Source organism: Corvus cornix, chromosome 2, assembly GCF_000738735.6.
Source record: "Corvus cornix cornix isolate S_Up_H32 chromosome 2, ASM73873v5, whole genome shotgun sequence".
NCBI classification, from domain to species: Eukaryota; Metazoa; Chordata; class Aves; order Passeriformes; family Corvidae; genus Corvus; species Corvus cornix.
In genome coordinates, this window is record NC_046333.1 from 66,981,939 (window position 1) to 67,005,561 (window position 23,623).

A 23,623-nucleotide genomic window follows, 5' to 3' on the forward strand; every position below is an offset into this window, starting at 1 on the left:
CCTAAAAAGAATTGTGACTCCATGGCATGGAAAGTCTAAACACCACCTTCCTTCCTCCTAAATCACAAACACCGCTTGAAAGTTTATATTTAAAACTACAAGAGAGAGTGTAACCACTGCAATGCACCGGGCTAGACCCAGCAAGGATCCACAGCTCCTTGGCAGAGGTACAAGCCTGCAGCAAGCAGTCCCAGCAGGAACTCAGCACAAGACATCCATGACAGCTGCCCAAGTGATTTTCTGCTAAAGCCATGTTGAGCTGGAAGAAAATTGCCAAAAGGAAACCTTTTTATAACAAGTGGTTTAGCTTCAATTTTTTTAAGGGAAAGAACTAGGAAGTTTTGCTTTTATTTTTACAAAAAATTCCAAAAAAAACCCCCAAAGCCAGTCCCACACCTGGGTTTCTAATTCAAAATGCAACTTTTCATTTATTTACAGATAAAAAATTTGGCTTGAAATAATCAAGACTGGTCTGGCAATACTAGCTTTTTACAATTACAATAAACTGCTGTTGTTATTGTTGTTGCTGGAAGAAAAATTTGTGTGAAATGTTGAAGTCTAAGACTGTAAATTTTCAAGCTCTGAAAAGCTTTCACAAGATAAGGAATAATCCTACTAATGCCACATGGTCTGGTTCCAGTAGCTTAGTCCAGATGACAGTCAGACTTGGATAAATTGCTTACATGAACATGACCCTCCACTCGTTTCAACAGTACAGGTTTTGAAGAGCAGCTTCTCCAGGAGCCACACATCTTCCAGGGCTCCTGGCCAAAGGCAGGAGGATGACTACGGTCCCTCAAACTCCCAAGTCCAGAGGAGATGAGGGCTTCTAAAAGACCTTTGCCCTTTCTTTAATCATGTTGTCGGGTAGCTTCACACTATCAGGCAGCTCGCAAGCAGCAGCTACTTCAAGGAGATGACATAAATGAGGACCTTGATCTCCATCAGTTGAACAGCAAATGTAAGGCTGCTCTTTGGCGCTTGGGAATCTGTCTTGGCATCAAAGCCCACTATACAAGGTTTGGCAGAAGTCAGTAAACTCATTCAGCTTCATGATTTCCAATATTGGCCTGCTCTGGACACACGTGGAGGATGCTGCTCACAAGCCGAGCAAGTGAGGCTGTACACAGCCAGCTGGCAGCACAGCCAGATCTGCAGCATCACACACTCCAGTTACTCCCTGTGAGTAGATGTCTTGACCTTTACAACACATGGCCAAGAGTATAAACAGATGGGATGACAGTATGAATGGTATGGTCCCATCAATACAATCACACGACATCCCTGATACATCTTGGTTGCCTAATTTCGTATCTCCCAACAGCAAGCATGGTAGTGGGAAAAACGCAGATGGGCCGATCAAACCCTTCAGATGAAAAAAATTCACCTGCTTTAGAAACACGTGTAAAGATGTTGGAGCACTGCTTCCCTCCTGTGAAAAGCTGTGCAGAACAAAGGCATATTGCTTGCACCTAAGGTGCTATGGATTTGGGCAACATCATTCCTAAAAGGAAATCTGGTAGGCGACCGCTGCCAAAAAGAATGAAAGCCTGTTTGGAAGACACTGCAACCATAAGGTGCTGCTTTATAGGCAAGGGGGGGAGAGAGAGAGAGAGAGAGAGAGAGAGTGTATTTGTACTACAAGTCTTATATTTACCTCCAAGCAACCCCCTTGCACTGAAAGGGAGCACCCTTGCCCCAGCAGACACTTGAAGTCTTGCAGGGAAGATGGTGATTGCCTGGAGTTTGGGGATTCAAAAATAGAAGAGGCTTTTCACTACAGCCCCAACTCAAATCATGTTGAAGCTTCAGGACTGACTGCAGGACCGCCTGGGAAAAGGTGAGCTTCCTCTCAACCTTTTTGCATGAAGTTTTCCCAAGGGACCTGTGGGTCTTATGATAAAAGGGAAAACCCTCTCTACAAAAGTACAGAGATACAGTGAATCGATGCTGTTGGTCTGCTACAAAAAGCCACAATGCTGAATAACCACACCCCAAAGCACACTTTTAATGATCTTTATCTCTGGAGGGTTCGATGGGTTCAGACTTTTCCTGCACAGCTGTCAACAGCCCCAGATTTGGGTCACAGCAGAAACCCACAGCCTGCCACTGAATCCCTTGGGTTTGATTGTAGGAAGTACATGGCTGTTTTTCCTCTCAGTGTGGATGTCAGGATAGGAAGACATGGGTGAACACCATGTTCAAACACAGGATTGCTTCACAGCACCTTTCATTATACACAGATAATTCTGTATGCATTTAAAGTAGCAAAGTCTTTGAGAGTCTTGTTTTCTGCTACTTCACACAGCATGCGCTACTCTGAAGACACCAGCTGCTGAAAGAGGGGAGGGAGAGCAGATCCCCTTCACATCAGCACTGGTATGCCAGAAAAGACTGGGAGGACTTTAGATCTGACCCTTGTCTACAGCTTGGTTTGAGCAGTGACCCCTCCCTGCTCATCTTCCTGGACTGAGGAAAAAGGGGGTTGGTTGCAAGGAACTTGATACATTTTTCACTAAAATGGTTGTAAAATAAAGGGATGCTTGACAGTCAAGCTGTCAATCCAGCATCACTGCCTCAAGAGGGATCTCCATACCAACCCCGGGCTGTTTTGCCAAGAGGAGATAACCTTATCTGGTGCCATAAGGAAGGTACATTTTCCAGACAGGAAACATTAATAGATGTTATTCTCCCAACAGTACTGTGTCAAGACACACCACACATTTATGTCAAGGCTGTTCCTACAAAAAAAGCTGAACAGTTTCACAAAGACACCCGCTGACCCACAGTGCAGTCCTCTGCTGCAGCCTCACAACCCTGACATACAGCCATTTCCACAGCACAGAAGTTTGGTACCCTGCTTTGTCAGTGAATCCATGCAGATGTTTCCATCTGTGCTAGCTATCCAGACTTCCTATGTGGGAAATGAAAAGAAACAGGCACTTGTCGGATGCCTCATCCTAATGAAAACACCCAAAATAGACACTTCTAGGATCATCTTCCCAAAAAAGGGACCAGATTTACCAAGAACAGGTTATGTTTTCTGTCGAATTATTTTTTTGTACCTAACCTGATAAATTATATTTATTTTCTGAATTATCTGAATTGGTTTATATCTTGTGTGGTTTTGCTTGTAATGGGAACAAAAACTTATTTCTCCTCCCCGATACTGCTCTCCAGGTGCTTTATAAAACAAAATGCTAAGCATCTCCTAGAAACCCTGGACACACCAAGCTCCCCGTATAATCAGCCCCTCTGGGAATCATTGCCCACACCTTGCAAGTCCATACTACAAGACAGACATCACCAGGTAGGCAAGATAAATCCCAGACTCCCCATTTCAAAGACTGGTATTTCTCATCCTCCCTGTAAGACAGCAACTCCCTGTGTCTGGAGAACCTCCACACCTCTGTGGCCTTCTTTTTTCACTTTAAAAAAAAGCCCAAAATAAAATAGAAACCATCCCCAAGAACACTCCCACCTTTGAGACTGGGACAAGCCTGCACTGCCTGAATAATCTGAGACCTCACCAAAGTCCCTCAGCTTTCCAAGACCTTTGTGAAGACGACCATACCCTGAGCACATACGGAAACATAGCCTTCCCTAGACAGGAAACACATCTGCTGTATCCCCAGACTGAAAGATGTAGGTTGGTCAGGAAGAGCTGGAGCCCTGCATGTTTGAAATCAGTGACTACAAGCTAGTGAGACTCTTTTTGGGCTATGGGTTGGAAAAATTAAATTCACTTTTATAAGAACATCAACACCTGCAAGCTTCTCTGCACAGCTGACCTAGATGATGGCTTTCCAGCACAACGAGATGCATCAAACTTTTATCTGGATCTGAGCTGCAGCAGAAGCAGTATCAGCACCTGAAGGCAGGTCACCCACACTGACTTCACACCCACACAGCCACGTGCACCTGCACCCCCAGGTGATACCATACACTCCTCAGCCCAGGAGAACAGCGAGGGCCCCTCACATCTCTTTGGTAGTTGCCCCTTCAATAATGGAAGGGGAAGTCTTCAAGGTTGAACACAAAGTTCTTCAGAAGTCAGTTTTAAATGAACAGAAGTAACTATATGTATGGCCACATGCAGAAAGCCCCAACTAAAATAATTCTGGCAGTGTCTACTTATAAGCAGACTCCAGCTGTGAGTTTTCAGGGCTGCTTGACATGTACTTCATCAGAATAGTCAGTGTGCTTACGATCAAGAATTCTTCTCTTTCTGTGGTGATCCCACCATCTTTTGCTGCATTTCTGACTTCGTCTAATACTTCGACAGATAACAAGCAGGCTTTCTCCCATCAAACCCTTGGTTTCTGTATTGGAATATAACATTAGGCTTCCTCTAGTTTTCTGACCTGAATTATTGTTAAATGGAAAAATAAATGTCAATACACAGGTGAAAGACCCCAAAATATTCCTGAAATGTCAGAGAAGCCACAGAAAACAGCCAAACAGCTGTTCAGTCCCAGCCCATCCATTTGCCAAAACTCTGGTAACAAACAATCACATTAAATGACATTATGGTTTATGACTCGGAATTTGGAAGTTGATGAGAATTCTACAGTTGATTCATGCTTCCTGAGACTCATAACTAGCATTTCAATTGCACTATTTTGCTACATTACATGAATAATTTTCCCTGTTGTTACATAAGTGTCTTGATCCAAATTATCAGAACTGATTTGAGTCATATGAGTGGAAGGGGCTATTTTCAAAAGAAACACATACTTTCAGGTATACCATCTAATAATACTCCCCTGGTGCTTTATAAACAACTAATTACCTTCTAAAACACCACATGCTCACATTTATGCCTGGAATCAGCTCTTTTGGGAACTGCCTAGTCCCTTGCAAGCACCTTGTTTCACATCCCTCAAGTAAAATGTGCCATGGGGTTGCTTACAGGCAGCAGCACACTTCTTAAACTCACAGCTCCAAGTATAGGTCCTGAAAGTCCCAAAGGCAAAAAACAGAGACAGCAGCAGCAGCAGCTCTGTGTATTCAAAGGACAGAGACGTCTGGGGAGGCTGGGAGGGAAGAAAGAGAGAGGCAGGTGCCCTTTAGTCCTGAAGCCTGTACAGTATTTCCCAGATCTCAACTTCTGAGCTGAGACCACAGACCTCGCTGTTTTCATTGATGGACAATTTCAGGAAGTCTCAATCAAATGCATCCGAGCTCTGAGATCGCAGCACCACCTAAACATCCCCGAGCTGACTTTAAACAAGGCAATTGAGACCCTGACAGGTACACACCCACGAGGAGGCAACAGGGCTCTACGGTCCTGGAAGGTCTGAGCACCTAAGGCAGCTCAGCTGTATCCACACGAGTTGTGGTCACCTCGGTTTCAATGCAGACAAATCCTTCAACAACTCTTTGCAACACTTCTGACCTACTACGTGATTTCCATCAGGTACAAAAATTAATCAGCTCTTGTTCTAGATGCATACAGCATGGTACAAAGCTACTGAACACCTGTACCAGCACTGGGAGCTCCAAGAAATTTCCTGCTGCGGTGACATATCCCTGCTCCAAATGAGTAAACACACAACAAATTGTATTTTTTTTTTTAAACAAGACAAGCTGTTGTCGTTCTGGCACGCAGCTCTGGCAGCACTAGTGAAAAGGCAAAGTTTTCAGCTGACCGGCTAAGACACTTGAGCTTCACAGGAATTCCCTAAAAAAAGGAACTGTAATTTGCCAACTGAAATATTTTCATTCTCCACATTAGGCTGAATCTAATTACAGTGTTTCCTTACAATTGCATAGTACTAAGAGCTTCCTTAAGTAAAAAAGCTTAATAACTTTCCCACCGAAATGCCTGCCTCAGAGCCCTTCACATCGCTGACAAGATGATTTGTTTGAAGAGCAGGTTGACGTCTAACAGAACTTAATTCAAGATTTCCACATGATACAGATTTTTATCATGTTCCCGTGCTCAATCACCAGAAAAACCGACACAGAGTCACATATTCACCACCACACTAGCTCTGATCCCTTAAAATAAAAACAAAACAAATTAAAAATTAAAAAGAGAAGACGAGGACACCGTGGAGTAGCGTGGCTGTACTTTGTTCAAGCCCCAAAGGCATCTCTGCTGGACCTTGCATAGAGTTGAGTGCAACCTGTACTCTAGCATGACCCCAGCCCTGCTACCCACGAAGCAGAGGAGGGTGTGTTTAATTCTGAACTACAGGCTCTGACCACTACCATCAGAACAAGGACTACTAAAAAAATAATTATTCTTTTTTCTTCCTTCTCCCCACTCCTCCCCCCGCCAGGTTTTGCATTCTGGCGTATATTCCTTTTTTTCTGTTTGCGAGAGGTTTTGCCCTTCGCCGAAGTGAGCTGTCCTCCTGGCCGAAACCCGCGCAGCCCAAGGTGGGTCCCAGCCGGCAAAGCCGCGACCGCGTCGCGCCCCACCGGGGAGCGGCCGCCCGTCCCCACTGCACAGGCCAGGGGTGCCCGCGGGACGGGCGGACGGGTGAGTGGCTGGGTGGGCAGCCTAGCACCCACTCCCTCCCTCCCTCACTCACCCAGGTTGACGAAGCTCATGACCATGTCGGCGTCGTTGAGGAAGGCGCTGTCCTGCGGGCTGGGCAGCGGCGGGGCGGGGGGCTGCGGGCGACCCCCGCGCTCCGTGCCCGCGCTGCCCTCCGCGCCCTCGGCCAGGGAGTGGTAGAGGTCCAGCATGAAGCGCGGCGCCGCCGTCAGCCGTCCCGGCGGCGGTGCCGGCGGCTCCCGCGGCAGGGGCCGGGGACGGTGGGGCAGCCCCAGCACCGAGAGGATCTCCCGCTGCATCTCCCGCTTCTCGTGCGACTTCAGCCGCCGGTAGAGGAAGCCCGAGGCGGCGGCGGGCGGCGGCGGCTCCCCGCCCTCGGCGGGCAGTGCGGGCTCGGCGGGGCGGCAGGCTCCGCTCAGCAGCGCCCAGCAGCAGCACAGCCAGGCCAGCCGGCGCGGCATGGCGCTCGGCCGGGCGCGGGCGGGCGACGTCCCCGCTCCCCGCTGTCCCCGGGGGCTGCCCGCCGCCCTCCAGCCCTGCCCCCCCGCGGCGGGTTCGGCCCGGGCCGGCGGGGGGCGGCCAGGCCGGGGGGGCTCAGCGCTCGCCCCCGCCGCCGCCGCGCATGGCCGCCCGCGGGGCACCGCGCTGCGGAGCCCCCCGCGCCCGCCGCCGCTCAGGTGCGGCGGGGCCGCCCCCGGCCCGCTCCGGCCGCTCAGTTCGCCATGCCCCTGCCCGGGGGATCCGCGCCGGGCCGCGGGGGCTGCGTACGGGGGGAGAAGGAGCAGGGTGAAGAGCAGCAAACTTTTCTCGCTGCCAGGGAGCGAAGGAGCGAGCGAGCAGCTCCTGCGGCTGCAGCCCCGGTCCCCGCGGGCTGGCCGGAGCGCGGCTGCTGGCAGCGAAGGCAAATCACCAGCGCGCCCGCCTCTCGGCGGGGCGGGCGGCCGCTCCTCCGGGGCGGGGAGCGGGCGCAGGTAGCGCGGCCCCGCGGGGGCGGACGGGCGGGGCGGGGGCGACGGAGCAGAGCAGGTTGAGAAGCGCCGGCCCCGTCGGATGTCACGGACTCGCTGCGCTGGAGCGGCGCTCCGCGAAACTGCGGCTCCGGTCGCCTCTGCCGTGCGACTCTGCTGGCTTGTTTCTTGTTAAAGGAAGGGTTTCGGCCACCCCTCCTGCCCCCAGTGGGTGTTGGCTATTTGTCCTGAAAATCGGTGGAGTTTTCTAAATCTGAATAAGCGCTGCTGTTCGTTTTAGCAGGTTACAGCATTTTACAGGGGGTTTTTTTCTGGAATACCTTGCAGAACTTAACACGGAGCTGTGGTACGTGGCTGGGTGTACCCAGGTACCCCCCGCCAGCCCTGATCGATGGAGTACCGGTCTGCGTCCTGTGGGTTAGCCTACACTGCCATAAAAGAACATACCCCTTCCTACAGTAAGGTTGCAGATCTGAATTCATCACTTTCATCAAAGAGGGAAAAAAAATCCCAAAACCCAAACACCATCCAACATTCCAGTAACAACAGCTTGGTTGAGCGAGAGGCAGCTCTTCCATACCCTGATCTCTGACTTCATGGATCTTCCTCGGGTTGGATGAGTAAAGCCAGTCTAGTCTCACTGAAATCGGTGTAATTGCTCTAGGTTTGAACTGGGATAATTTCATAGGAGTTGGCCCGAGAATAATATCTGGACCATTTGAAGTCACTGGCAAAAGATCCATTAACTTTATTAGAATCAGAATCTGGCAATAAGCTCATATTCAGCTTCCCAGAGACACAGCTGAGAATATTCAGGACAGAATACGGTATTTTCAGAAGTGGAGGATGTTACACTGAGCCTTCATGTCTCTGAAAGTGAGGTTACAGATGTGTTTTTTAACTGCACCAGTCAAGGAACACCCTAATGCTGGATATTTTAAAGCTTGTTTGAGAGGAAAAAAGGCGTGTTTCAGGACATTTGACCACAGCTGTCATGGGGGTGGGAGGGAAGAGTACGCAAGTTGCTTTTGCAACTATCTTTTTTTTTTTTTTTTTCTCCAGATTGTGAAGACACTCAAAATTTGAAAATGAGGGTACATGTGACAGCATGGACCCAACATGCTCCTTTTGCTGCAGTGGATCCCACTACCTTCATGAAAGAGGTCTGTGTCGCCTAAGAAGGACTCAGGAAGGCAATGCCCAAGGAAATTTTCATACTGCTGGTTCATTTATTCACTTTTCTCAGCATAGAGCAATGGGGCTGCTTTTGTTAAATGAGGAGATTAGGGCTCACTCCCAGAGAGGAGGTGAGTAACACACATTTCCTTCTGTAAGGCAGTGTGGGATCCTGCTGGGAAAACCCAGGTTCCCAGGAGCAGAGCCTGATGCACAAGCTGTCCCCTTGGTGAGCTGAGAGGGATGCAGGACGTTTTGTAGCCCCTTAGGAAGGGCGTCTGGAGGCTGGGAGGAAGTGCAGGAGCCCTTAGGTGAGTGAGGGACATTTCCTAGGCAGGTACTTGTCCCGCAGGTGGTGAGGGAGGAGAGCAGCCACTTCCCACGGCCATTCACTTCCCGCTCTGAGCCTGTTTGGGTGTAGCTCGTGTCGCTGTGTCCAGAAGAGCTTTGTAGCCTCCGCTTCCTGTTTTTGACAATGAGAGACGGAAGTGTCCCATTACAGGGTTATTGCTGAAGAATGAACTCTTCATCCGAAGTGTCCCCTGCTCCTCTCGAAGATAGGAAGGGATGATGCACATTTAGCAACAGACAGTGTCAAACTCTAGGGCAGCTCTTGGGTGTTTCTGCTCCTCTGATTCTCAAACATATATCACCTTTACGTTTTTAATCTGAAATAGGGGTTACAGCGATAAAAACCAGCTGTTACAACAGTTGGAAGCACTCGGGCGTCTGAGTTTGAAGAAGTCTGAGGACAAGGACACACAGAAAACCTTCCAGCACTTAACCTCTTAAGTTACCTTATTCTTGAGGTAAGTTCCCTCGTGTAGCTCGGAAGCTAATAACCTCCTCATGAAGTCATTGCACCTTGTTAAGTTAAAGACTTCCACGTTTTTCTTCGGAAGTGCTTTCAGAGTTGCACCCTACTTATGCCTGGAAATGCCTCTTGTTTATGGATGTGAAGGCTTTACTGTAGGATTCAGTTAATTCTATCAGACCTACGAAAGTTACAGCGTCACTCAGCAACTCAATGAGGCTGAAAAGTGCTAAGACTTCCAGAGGTCACATGCAGTGACTGCTTTCACCTGTTCCTTCCATCTGAAAGGGCAAGTTTCCTCAAAGGATTTTAGGACTTTGGATGGGAGCTGCATACCTAATTCTCTGGAGGAGTGCAAAGGCTCTGTATTCTACAAGTGCTTGCAGTCTGAGACATGCACGTTTTAAGAGTTAAACATGTATTGCAGAACTACCGACAAGATTTTGGATTTTTTGCTGCCAAGAAGCCTTCGCAGCATACCCGCGGTCCAAAATTCTATGGTAACGTGTAATTTCACTCGAGTTTTCGCTGTCAGATCTTCAAAAATGCTGCGAATCCAGGTTTTTGAGTATCGCGCAGGTCACCAGCTTTCCCTGCTCATGACGGACATCTGGTGGCAAAGTGGAGAAACTCGGGTCTGTTCCTCGAAGTTTCCCTCGTTAGCAAGCTAGCAATTAAATATTTTTTTTCTTTGTCTCTCAAACAAACAGACAAAAACCAAAATCAAAACAAAACATGAAAAACCAACAAAAAAACCCCAACCACCCCAAGCCAAAAATAAACAACTCCCTGTCTATATAATGCAAAGAGGTCTCCTACCTACCCCAGAACAATCCTTATGTAATTTTCTGTCCTCAAGCCAAACATTAGTCTATATTCAATCCCACACCTGCTCAGTACTTCATGAAGAAAGTCTTTTACACATGACCATGAACAGACCCTGTACCCCACAGAACACCCATTCCAAGGTGTGGCGTGGTGCCAGCAAGGCTTAACTACAGCAGTTAATTTCTTCTGGTAGTGACAGTGTTTAGATTGTATGCAATTAAAAGCTGGGCTACCTGTTTCTAGTCAAAGAGGATTTACTGGGTTTTCAGTTATCCAGTTTTATCAAATCATTCCTTGCTCTTATTTAAGCAAATTACTTTTCCTCATTGTTTCATGCAAAAGTTGTGAGGCATGTGAAGCGCTGAAAGGCTAAAGAGGTAGTTAACTTTAGTTGGAAGCCTTCAGAATGAAAAGAACCAAACAACAAAAGAAACAAAACCCAAAACAAAACAACAAAAAAAAATAGAGTTTCCATCACAATGCCTTAAAATACACTACCTCAACCGTACTCATGAAGAGGACTATGCAAAATCTTCATCAATCCTCCCAGGTACTGAGAGTACACAACCCTAGCAGAATGATACACATTCTATTTAATTTTTTTCAGGACAAATAACATATTGTTGAGTAGAGTGGAGAACTCACTATTCTAGTGATCCCTTCTCCATCTCCTGAGCACAGAAAAGACACAACTTTGCATTCACTCCTTCCCTTCAGATGAGCCACTGGTTCTGAAACTGCCTGTGACAAACCCAGGCTCCTATGCTTATGGGGTCAGCAAGGACACTGCAGTAAGAGCAGCTTCGGTCCTCACATTCATTTTGCCAAACAAAGCAGGTATTTTTTTAAAGCAATGTGGAAGAGATGTAAGTAATGACATTTGCTTCCTAAAAAAAAACCCCAAACCCTATGTTGTACAATAATGACATAGCTGGAAAGAACTATTTGCAGTGCTGCACTTGAAGAGGTTGAAAATGCAAACATGCCTCCTAATTTTAGTGTATCGGTTTCCAAAGTCTGCTTGTGCAATGAGAAAGAGTGGTTGAGTATAATCTTAGTTCAAAGATTCAAGCAGGCTAAAAACAGCATTTGCTATGAAAGCTCAAATTTTTCCTTTTGCTTGCTGAACAAACTTGCTCCACTGCAAGTAGAGGCAGTTGAAAAATAGTAACATCATCTTATTTGCACATAGCAAACCACTACTCTCTTTACTCAGAAATCTGATCTAAAAATACGCAATGGTGATTTCCCAGATCAGAACACTTTAAAAAATGGTTATAAATATCAATTCAATAACACAACTGGACGGCTATCCCTGCAAAAGCGAACAGCTAAAAATTAAGTAAGTCCCAGTATGAGGTTCACAAACAATTCCAACTCTGTTCCAACACTGGCCACCATCTTCACCCTATCAAGTATGTACTTACATACGAACAATTATAGCTTAAATTTTATTTGAAGTCAACGGTATTGAGTATTAAGGGAATCTGACCTGAAACGGCAGCAGCTAAATAAATATTAATATATTGTGTCATTGATATAATTTTTCTGGGTGTTTTCATGATATTTGCTTTTAATTTCTTTTTTCATTAGTGGGATCTCAGAGAAAGAACTGAATTTCTTCTGAACAATGAAAACTAGAGACGTACCTGGCTGCAAGAACGTGAATGCTGCAAAAAGAGATGACAAGAGGAGGAGAGGTCCTCACTCCATCCTCTGCTGGTGTCAGCTGGTGAGCTATCAGCCAGTGTCTCTCCATGAGCATTGTCTGGCATACTGACTAGAAAAAATGAACACCAGTGGTGGTAGCTCATAATGTGAGAATGAACTGTAAGAATCTGATTTTATCAAGTGGCACTTTGCAGCACCCTTCATTAGCCAGTTACTAGAATTAGTGCTTAATCTCTACCTCAAGGTGGTAAGGAAAGGAACCAGGTGTATTTCCCACATCATGGTGCTTGGGTACTCGCTGCTCAGCCCTCTGGTTATCCAGCTCCCTGTCAACAGAAGAGGAGGATTGGGCAGTGTACTGTGCTGGAACAATTCCCTTCCACTTCCACCTCATTCTGCTGTGAGCTGTGAGCACACACATCCCTCCGTGGCTGGTGTGCTGCAGAGAGGCACCTACAACTGCTTCCCAGGGCTGAACACCTGAGCTCACTCACCTGCAGAGGTGCACATTTCTATACAGACAAAAGAAATTGTGTGTATTGGGGATGCAAGGACCTGGCCATCACTTTCTGCTTTGGGTCAAAAAAGAAAAAAAAAAACAAACAAAAAACCCAAGACCAATGATAATGATTAAGGAAAAAACAGCTGTTAAAATTGCTCACAAACACTACAGAATGGGACTGGAAAATATCCTGGAGAAGAAAAAAAAGGGTTCTGAAATCTTATTTAAAGTAACTCTGACGAGGTCTGCTCTTACCAGTGTGCAAAATATCTTTTCAACAACGCTTTTCAATAAAATTGGGATAGACCCAAATAGCATGGGGCCACAGTGGGGATTGCCAGATTATTAAAGTCTGAAAATACAAATGCCATTCCCAGCAGTATCCTATTGTAAAGTCCACTGTACTCAGACTGCCATTCCCTTATCTATTTGCACACAGGGGCAAGTTTTCAAAGACAAAGGGTCCTAAACACCCTCCAAAAATAAATGTCAGAGAATGTTCCCTGCTGCTTTAAGCTCAGTTGCTGTTTTGTACCAGAAAGCCAAGTGGCCTCGCACCCATCCCACCCTGAACTCGGTGGACATCTCCTTCCTGGGTAGGGCAGCTGCAGGAAGCATGACAGGCAGCTTGGTGCCTTCTCCCATCCTCAACCTTCTCCAAGGCTTCCCCACTGCCACCATTACCTCTTCTTGCAGCAGAGCTGCCACCAAGGGGTTTTCTGCCTTGTGGTCTCCTCAGGCTCTGGGGAATAAAACACATTTCCTACAGTTCTTTGCCACTTACAAACATTCAGTAGGCACCACTTGCTTTCATTCACTTTTGCTTTAAAAGATACCTCCTCATACAGTGCCAAATCAAACATGGTATTTTAGGAAAAAGCAGGGTCCCAGAAGACACTGGACAGGGCAGCAAGTCTACAAAGGCATTTTTAGACATCAAGAACTGTGGCAGCTAAAAAAACTTTAAAACCCCTGTTGTCTTATAGCTGAGCCTTTTCTTTCATACACTTTTCATTCAAACACTCCCTCATCCCCCAAAGAGAATATTTTTCATTACCTGTACTTACTGTGACAGCTAATAGCCTTATGGATTGGTTCCTTAAGGGAACTGATTCAGCTAAGAAGAAAGAAGATGTGAATTGTTCCCAAACACCATTTAACATTTAGATTTAAGAGGTGCACAATGCAATAATCATTTTGTTAACAAGCCAGGAGAAGAGCTGAGGTAAGTGGCAACTGTATATCAATTTTAGCTGAAGAGATGCAGCTGCCATTGTGCACTAAACAAGTTTCCATGCCAGCTCAAGATGAGGTAACTCAAAAAAGAGAGTAATCTTTTTTCTTTCTACAGGAAATGTTTAGAGGCTGATAAAAGAGGTTTCATACATTTGCCTTCTGGAGGCAGGTAGAAATTAGAGAGAAAGAAATGTGGTTTCTTTAGAGACTATTAGAAGGAAGCCTTGTTAAAAAAAATTCTGCATCCTTAGTGTTCCCTAAATTAATAAATTTCCTCCTTGGTGAAGCAAAAGTGATAAGCAGCTAGTAATTGCATTGCTTCAGGGAGGCTTCAAGTTTCCAGAGCAACAGCACGCCTGTAAGGCAAGGCTTGTCTTTGTTGCACTGTTGGCCCAAAGAAGAGCTCAAATTTTCTGTCTCAGCCAGCTTGCACACATGCTCTGAAGCCTCTATCCCTCCTGCAGGGTGCCAGCAGCCCAGACCTTGCTGGGTCCCCAGGAGATGCAGGCTGAGAAGCCATGACTGCCGTAACTCAGGGTGGGAAATCCAGCTGGGACATGGCTACCCAGTGTCACTGGGCAGCATGGATGCTCCCTGGAGTCAGCACATCCACACAGGTCAGCATGGCTGTGGGTGCACCGAAAAGCAGGTAAAACCTTCTCTTGCAGACCCAGACCCCACAAGCCATTCAGAAGGGACTTGGGCAGCTGATCTGCTCTGGGTCTATGTGGGTCTTTGCTCCTATATAAAAGGATGACTTTTATGGGGTGGAAAGAGTAGCCCCTAATGTATTGTTACTGTTTTCATATTTGACGAGTACAGCACTATAATAAATAATGTAAAACAATGAATAAATAATGTCAACAAGAAGATAGGATTAGCTTAAAACTGAGTACCTCCAGTGTGTAGGGTACCAGAGGTCAGACACCAGAAACTGCAGCGTTGCGCTGACGTGATGCTCTGGCTCAGACTTTCTAGATGGATGGAGCCCTGTGACCACCCTCTAGCTCACTGAGTAGGGGTGGTGGGACAGCCTCTGAAAACACACCAATGCCTGCAGGACTCTCACTCTGTTTTGAAATTAAGTGTTGTTAGGACTGCTCTCTGGGACTGACCCCCCAGACAGGGAAGGCTCATGACCACAGCACTGCTCCCTTACTCCCCAGGACTGCTTCTGGTCTGTACCAAATCCACACACCTCGGGAGCCATTTGAGATGGCACTACCTGGCCCAGGCTGAAATAACACCCAAGACCACTGTGTTCAACCAGGGGGACAATCCTGTCCCGGGACCCAGCAACACTGCTTAATGTATGGGAACAGATGTAGTGTGAGTTGTCTGATGCAGGCTGGATGCTTCCTGAGGATCCTTCATGGCACCCTAGGGAAGGACACTGCTCTTGGCCCTGGGCAAACACCTGTGTTTTGTGCTGGTGTGAATTAAAAACACAATTCATTTCAAAATGCTACCTGAGGTTTGGGGCAGTTATTTGCAAACTGCTGAGCAGAGGTCCCAGTGGAAATACAACATTTGGCTTGGGAAGGAAACATTTCTGAGCTAACTTCTGGCTTAGAGTAATTCTATTCTCTTACAACGTCTTTATTTCACTCAGCTTTGAAGAGATAGAGGAGTCAGATAATTAATTATAAAAGACAGTTTAAAAAAAAAAATAACCAGTCATTCCAGAGTCTTACAGCCCCAAGACAAAACTGATACACCAGTGACAGCATATGGGCCCTTGTTAGTGTGGAACCAAATGCCTGCATCTGATCTCCATTAGAGTAGCCTCTGTTCACTTCCCTCACCCAAAACGATAGGGAAATCCATTTAATCTTCTGCAAACCATACGACAACACTTGGCGAGTTTTGTTTCCTCCCATTTGAAATAAAATAAAGCAGTAAAATATGATAACAGTCCATCAAGTGATGTTCCAGTTTCATTTATGTGATGTTCAGAACAGTTTGTGGCAGTAAAAGGAATGGGTACTGGAATGAAGTATTATGGTTAGCAGCCTGTGGGAAGATATATTTAGTTTAAATACTAATAATAGCCTAATAGCATCAAGGCAAGATAATGGAATGTGACAGATGTTGGATGTTCTCTCTTTGCACTGTGCCAGATGTATATTTTAAATTACTGTCTGCATCACGAAAGGGCCAAGAGGCCTCGCTTTCGGATTCAGGGCCCTCCGAGGCTGGGCTCTGCAGACAAGAATGCAATCCCTTTCTCGTGGTTTAACCCCAGCCAGCAACCCAGCCCCACACAGCCACTTGCTCACCCTGCTCTGGTAGGATGGGGAAGCAATTCAGGAGGGTAAAAGTGAGAAAACTTGTGGGTTGACGCAAACACTATTTAATAAGCAAAGCAAAACAAGGAACCATTCCACTACTTCTTATTTTTAGGCAAGTGTTTGGCCATCTCCAGAAAAGCAGGGTTTCATCATGGGTAACAGTTACTTGGGAAGACTTCCATAATTCCAAATATCCCCCCTTCCTCCTCCTTCCCTGAGCTTTTATATGCTAAGCACAATGCTATATGGTCCAGGACATCCCTTTGGTCATTTGGGGTCAGTTGTCCCAGCTGTGTCCCTCCACAACTTCTTGTGCACCCACAACCTACATGTTGGCAGGGTGGGGTTAAGAAGCAGAAAGGTCTTGACTGTGTACAAGCACTGCTCAGCAATAATGAAAGCATCTCTATATTGCTGACACTGTTTCCCTCACATACTCAAAACCTAGCCCCATGCTAATTACTGTGAAAAAAAATTTATCGCACACAAAACCAACCCATTCTCCCTAAAAATAGAAATTACAAGTTATTTTTATCATGTATATCAATATTTTTGCACAGCCTGGTATTCCTAGAGCATCCTTAAAGGTGACATTGTCAAAATATTCACATGGCACCCATTTATTTTCCTGTACAGGTCATCCAGCAATGAACCAGGCTGTGGGGAGCACTGCTTGGCAAGGTGATGACTCCAGGCTGGCTGCCTGGACTGAGATCCAAAGTTCCTGGGGGATCACTTCATTTGGGCAGTCAGACAGTGCCACCAGCAATCAGAGGAACCCTTTCCAAGAGCAAAAGCATACATATATTACAGACATTTTCTTGGAATTACATTACTGTCAGGAATGCTCCGCACAACTGAGCACTATAATTAGAAAGCTCTTTTAGTATTTGCCCTTCAGTTTTACATTTGAAGGGGCAAAAAGTTATGTATAATGTCAATTGCAGGTTCATGTTATAGAAATAACTCTGAAAAGGACAGTGTTGACCTCTGTGTTTTCCTCCCACCAGTGATATCTGATACTTATTTCTGCATAATTTTTCTGTCGTATGAGCTCAGACTGGATTTCTAGACTCATACAAAGCCCTTCACAGACTTTGATCACTAAATATTTATCATTGGTCCATAATATGCCCTGAAATATATATTTTTGTAGACTTGACACCATCACCAAAATTTTACAGAAGCTGTAAATTAGTAAAACATGGGACCAGTGCTGCAGACTAGGAGTTTCCAGATCACATCCTCTCCAACTTGTTGGCTCCGTGAAGCCATCAGAAGCAAAATACAGAGACCTGCTGTAAGTCTCTATAACCCATGCAGTAAGGCTTGCTTTTCCACGAAAACTCTTCAGATCAGAGCTGTATTAGAATTACATGTTGAAATGAGATGATGTTGTTGGGAATAATTCCAAAGGGTCAACTTGGTCTTCCATGCAGCTACTCTGTGATTTGCTAAATTACTGTGCACTTTGCTCTGACATCATTCTGACAAAATTCTCAGGAGTTACAAGCAGTAAGCAGCTATACCTCTGTCCTATAAACAGATACCATTTGGAGCTGCATAACTCTCAGACCAGGGGATAAACCCTCATGCCTCTAACTGCACCCATCTGAGTTCCTACCACCATCAGAGTGCCCAGATGTCCCAACACTTAATGAAGTCACTCTTACAAGACTCTGCAGGAGGAAAAAGACCTATTTTCACCTGGAGAACTAAGGAACAAGGAGAACGGAATAGTTATTCCATGGTTAGATGGGAAACTGAGAGCTGAATCTTGTTTTTCTGGTTCCCAAACTGTTTCCTAAATATTAACCTCTTTTTCCTCCAATAAGAGATGCAAGACGTTATGGGATTCTGACATGGATTTCCTCCTGCAGCCCAAGGTTTTTGAGCATTTGCGGTTTGATCTGCCACTGTCACCACCACGTTTCTTCAAAGAGATGTCTTGAAGTGTTCTAACGAGCAGCTGCAACCCAAAACAGGGAGAAAGGGAGAAATGGTTCACAGATCTTCAGAGCTACTATGTGGATATGTGGTTGGGATCAAAGGGGACTGCAGATGACAACAGCAGTGCTTAAGAGTGATCTTGAGAGTTGCGTTATTTTGCACAAAATTTTCTATAACCACACCACTTTGTTCTCAAATATTTGAGCAGGTTAGTGACATTGAATAAACTGTAATCATTATAACATGACAACACATCGAAGCCAGCACAGTGAAAGTGCTTTGTATTCCCAGGCACTCTACAGTCGTCATCATCTTCAATATCTGACCATAACTCAGATCCAAGAAAGTATTAGAACAAACCAGACTGCCAACAATTGGGTAATTAGATACCTCCTTGATCAACTACTTCCTTTACACAGAGGCCCGTATGGTTATTATATTACACTGTCATCATTAAAATCTTTGGCTGTTTAAGGCAGAGCACACAACTCTCTGTGCTGTGAAGTACATTTACAGAAATCCACCTTCAGAAAATGTGGATTTTTTTGTTCAAATCATATGTGAATCTAAGAAAATTCAACTAAGATATACTAAGCAAATAATACTAACAACTAATCAAAACTTCCCTTTATCACCCACCAAAGGATTACCCAAATGTCAAGGGAGAAATTTCCATAGGAGACAGACCACAGTTCTCCCCTTCTTGCTCTCTTCAATTTTTTCTTTTTCTTAAGGCACCTCAGCATGGTGTAGACTCTATAAAATTTCCTGGTAAATGATCATTGAAGTACAAATAAATATGTGTTTGATAAGAAGCTCTGAACTCCTCTGACAATTAATAGAAAGTGCATTTGTTGGTAAGTGTGCTTCCATGGGAGATAATGTGAGCTCTGGATGTGTGACCCAGTGGGAAGCTCAAGGATATACAATGAGCCATGAAAATGCCACTCTCCAAAGAAGAGAGCCAGGAAATTAAGACACAGAGATCCATCACTTCCCAGATCCCAAATAATTTCCTGCAGTTGTTGTACAGCTAATTATTTCTCATCCCAGATTCCTTCAAAAACTGACATGGGCTTTACTGCTCAAAGTAACAGAACTGAGTAATGCTACACAAGTCACAATACTAAGACTTTCTGCCCCCTCCCTGAGCTCTGCCACTTCCCAGCACCCTGTTCCTCAAATTTGCCTTTGCTTCCGTAATTCCTGCCTGAGACTCCATAATCTTAAAACTCCACACCCTCCCTCCCCCAATACCAAATTTCCCACAAAGACAATGAAAGAAAATACATCAGTAATATGTTTTCATGCACTCTGCTTCCACAGGATTTCCCTCATCTCTGTCCTTCAAGGATGTGGTAAGCAAAACACTGGTACTAGGGGATTGCTTTGCTTAATTACTAAAATGGCAAATTACCTTTAGTTTCATTTGTGAATAAGCTGTCATAGTCCTTTGTGCTTTACCTTTAATTAAACATACATAAAAACTTTAATTTCTGTTTTCATTGTCTGTGCCCAACTGAAAAAAACACTGTCAGAGTTTTAGTTGCAGGATATTTGTTAGTTGTGGCTACAATTGCAAGGCATACCTTTAGAGGAATTTGAATTAACAGTTGATCAACTTAAATTAACAGTAACTGCATCAATGAAACATCCCAAGTCATGGTAACACTGTAAGTAAACTATTTACTTTTGAATCTTTTCCAAGGTAGAGAAAATGGGAAGAATTGCAGAAGAATAACAAGGTACAAGGAATGCAAGGGCTGGAGGGACAGGATCAGGAGGGACAACTGAATGTGGGTATCACCAGAGATGCACTGGAGGTATTAGAGTTCAACAAAGCAAGCTACTGAAATCACCTCTTGTCTCAAAATTAGTGTGTTTAAAATACAAACTTAAAAGATACTTTCAGCATTATATTCAAATTAATTGAGTAATTAGAGTATTTAACTCACTTAATAACCAATTTTCATTTGTGTCACTTTTAGTGTATTTGTCCTTTGCAGCAGCATCTTGGATCGTTCAATCCACTGCAGAGTGGACCTAATGATAGACCTTTCTCAAATCCCTTCCCAAACCCAGCATAACAGCATTTGAAAATTAGCTCTTTCTCTGCCTATTGATGGCTCTGTCTGATTAGAACTTACAGTAGTTTTGGATTACTATATATTAACAAAATCCCTTGCTAACATTGCTAGTGGGTGTTCAAGGTCCACTCAAATTCCACCTCTTTGCACTTTTCACTGTATTAACAGAAGTCATTGTAAGGTTTCTTAATTTTCAAGCTCACCTTAAAAAATGACAATTAAAATCTTCAAAAAAAAAGGGGGGGAAAATCACGAGGGTTTAGGTCTTATTCTCAAATGTGTTTGCAACCTTAAGTTTTGCAAACCTAGATTACATCCAAACCAGACACCTGTAAGTTTAAGAATGGGATTACAGCAAGATAGAGGTTTTGCCTATGTAAAACCTGTGTATGTGCATTTGTACATAGAAGTGACTGTGAACCTAACAGAATTTTCAGATACTTGGCATGTGCTTTTTCTGTAGAAACTTTCTCAAAAGTGCACTGAGATGACACAGAGGACTCCAAAGGGCTCTTTTCTCCAAAACATGTCAGTCAGCAGGAAGAGAGACTTCCAGTCCACCAGCACTGCACACTTGCCTCTTTCAACAGCCCCATGCTTAGGAAACTTTCCATGAGGAAGAATGCCATTGAAATATTATAGCCCGCCCCACATATACATACCTATACACATATACGAATTTATATACTATTTTGGTATAATACACAAGAAGAATGTAATTCTACAGAAGCACACTTCAGTGGATAAATAGAATGGAATGGAGCAAAGATTTCATCTAAGATCTCAGACCTGTGCCTGATCTGGAGTATTTGCAAACTTGACCTTTGTAGTAATTCTGTTTGCAACTAACATGCATGCTGATCCTGGATTTGGTTTGACCAGTTTCTATTTTTATTAGTACATTTTGCTTAGCAATTGGAGACTGCTGCACTATGACACATCCCAAACACCTACCAGTGCAATAAAACTCAGTAACAGCAACCCCCATTTAATCAGATCTGTATGAGAGAAAAGGCAAGTCAATGGGACAACGAGAACTATGTTACTCGTTGTCATGTAGATAGCAGAGAGAACCCTCTTTGATTATTCCCAGCCCAGTTTAAGGTATAATGAACTACCAGCTAGAAAACAAATTTTTTTACTTGTAAACTGAGCAAGAAAGTCCATGAACATGAAGATTTCCTTACTGTCTTTTCCATTGCTTAGCTCTTCAGAACTAAACTGAGCTTTGAATTAATGCACAAATCTGACAAAGGACAAAACAACATTTAAGTTACCGTTGATAAATGCCCAGCCAAAAGTAATTACTTCTACTGTGGCTCATTAAGAAACTGTTCCATTAAAGTAGAGTTAAATAATGAAGGAGATGAGAGAGTTAAGGTTCAGGGAGCTAATGTGCAAAAGTGAAAATGTTTGTAAAATGCTCAGATTGTACTTTTTAAAGGCAGGATTTTTCTCCCTATGTCCAACCTACCTTAGTTCTCCCTAATATCTCCTTGCTGATGAAATGAATCTTACCCTTTTTGCCTGTCTGGAGCTGGAAGGCATCAGGCAGGCTATAAGGGGTTGCAGGAAGATGGAAAAGGGAGGAGTAGCAATTAATTTCAGAGGACTTAAGCTGAGCACCACCATGCCTAGTCCAGCTGAGCTCAGAGTGCAAGAATATGTGGAGACAACGGGCTTGAGCTGGGAGTGTTAGAGGGGGCTGGATACTGAGCTGCAGAAGGAACTCAATGCCATTATATAAAATAGGAAGGCTAGAATAGGGTGGCAGTATAAAACTGCTGGGTGGCACAGACTGTATTCACATAATCTGGTGTTTTTCTGCATTATGGTTTTGGCTAAATATCTCAGCCCTAATAACCCTGTTGCTACCATAATGAAAGACAAAAATAACTGATAGAAAATATCTCGCTTAACAGCTTAGCTTGATTTCTCCTGTTGTGCTCCAATTTCACATTGCAATATCTCTGCAATAATTAGACATAAATGGATAGTGCCAAGCACCAACATCACTGATCACCTAGTAGAGAAATAACCCATGTGATCGTGTCCCATGGCCATCCCACCAAGTTTTACACTTCTGCCATCCTCATTTCAAACAGTCTGTTCATTAATATAACTAAATACTTGAAAAATGAATCATAATATTTTTTAAGAGGGAAGAAACAGAAGCATGGAGCTGTTTGCAATGATCCATGCACACCTTTAACAGCCCAGGTATTTCACTCAGTGGAAGTATGTTGACGCCAGGACTCTTAGATAACATGAATAAAGCATCTGGAAAACTGACTTTAAGGAAGCAAACCCTCTGTATTAGTTACATAGCTTTGTCTGTCAAAAACCAAGAGTGATCTCCAAATGAGAGGAGCTGCTACAAATTTCAGATGATACAACTGCCCTGTTTCCATTTCAACTGGAAAAGCCTACTGACCTGGCTGGCTCTAACATTACCTGAGGTGAGACCAGAAGAGATACAGTGTTGGGTCAACAGATACTGATACCTGTGAATCCAATACTGATACCTGTGTATCTAATTCAAGCATTTGCTTTCTGAAACTGTATCCATCTGCATTGCTTTTTATTAACAGGCCATTATAAATGTGCCTCTGGCAAATTCGCTGCTGATGGAAATGTAGACATGTCCCTTGATACTGTCTAAAATGATTTATAAGGAATGGATAATGGGACACGTGCCAGTGAAGAGGTCAGAAGCAGTGTAAAAAGTCACTTGCCCAACATTCCCTGTCAGTAACAGGCTGGTTTGTCCCAAACCTCTTTGGTAAAACAGAAGTCTTTCTGATGCCAGCTCTGAAAGTACAGGCCACTGTTTTTAGGAGCATTTGGCTCTTCGATCAGCCTTTATTCCACTGTGAGGAGGTACGGACAGCTCTCCTGACATCTTTGCAGGAGACACAGTGGAAGGCACTCCACCCACAAGAGCAGAGGAATTAATTATGTCTTTTCACACACCAGAAAAACCCTGCACCCTGCTTGCCACCAACACTGCAAAAAACACAAAAATGTCATCTGAAGAATTGTCTCAGGAGCTCTTGCTGGATGTCTTGTCCTCCTTGCCCATGCTAAGACGAATGTCAAACAGTTTTCTGGGCTTCAGTCTAACTCTCAGTCTCAGGAAGACCAGGCATACACATCCTTACAATCTTTAGGTGACATCGCACATAGACAATGGTAATTACTTCACATTTGCAGTGGGAAAGTTCTTCTAAGTGGAAAGTTTTGTGCAGAAAAAGCCTTCTTAGAGCTGAAATAAAACACAGACTACCCAAAGCTTCTAAAGCTTTGGGGAAAACTAATGAAATTAGGGAGGAGAGGGTACACAGATGACACAAGACATGACACAGATGGTATGACACAGATTGGGAACAAAACTACAGATTGGGAACAAAACGTTTTGTCTACAAGGCAATAGTCATGATATTCCTACTTTATAAGCATCATATTTGGACTGCCCAGAGCTACTACGTTAGGGAACTCTATCAAATTTGTCTAAGTTTCCTCAGACAATTTGCAAGAAGACATAAAGCAGTAGAAAGTAAAGTCCAAGGATATAAACAAAGAGAGCAAAAAC

The 23,623-nt window shown here is 44.4% G+C and overlaps 1 protein-coding gene across 1 annotated transcript in view; it reads right to left on the reverse strand.

Annotated features, from left to right (window-relative positions):
- BMP6 (bone morphogenetic protein 6) overlaps positions 1 to 6,990 on the reverse strand; it is an 88,431-nt gene extending 81,441 nt beyond the window's left edge. The window contains exon 1 of the mRNA XM_039548255.1: positions 6,543 to 6,990. Coding sequence (XP_039404189.1) covers positions 6,543 to 6,969 — 427 coding nt within the window. The 5' untranslated portion in view covers positions 6,970 to 6,990. The remainder of the gene's footprint in view (positions 1 to 6,542) is intronic.
- Between the last annotated feature and the right edge of the window lie 16,633 nt (positions 6,991 to 23,623).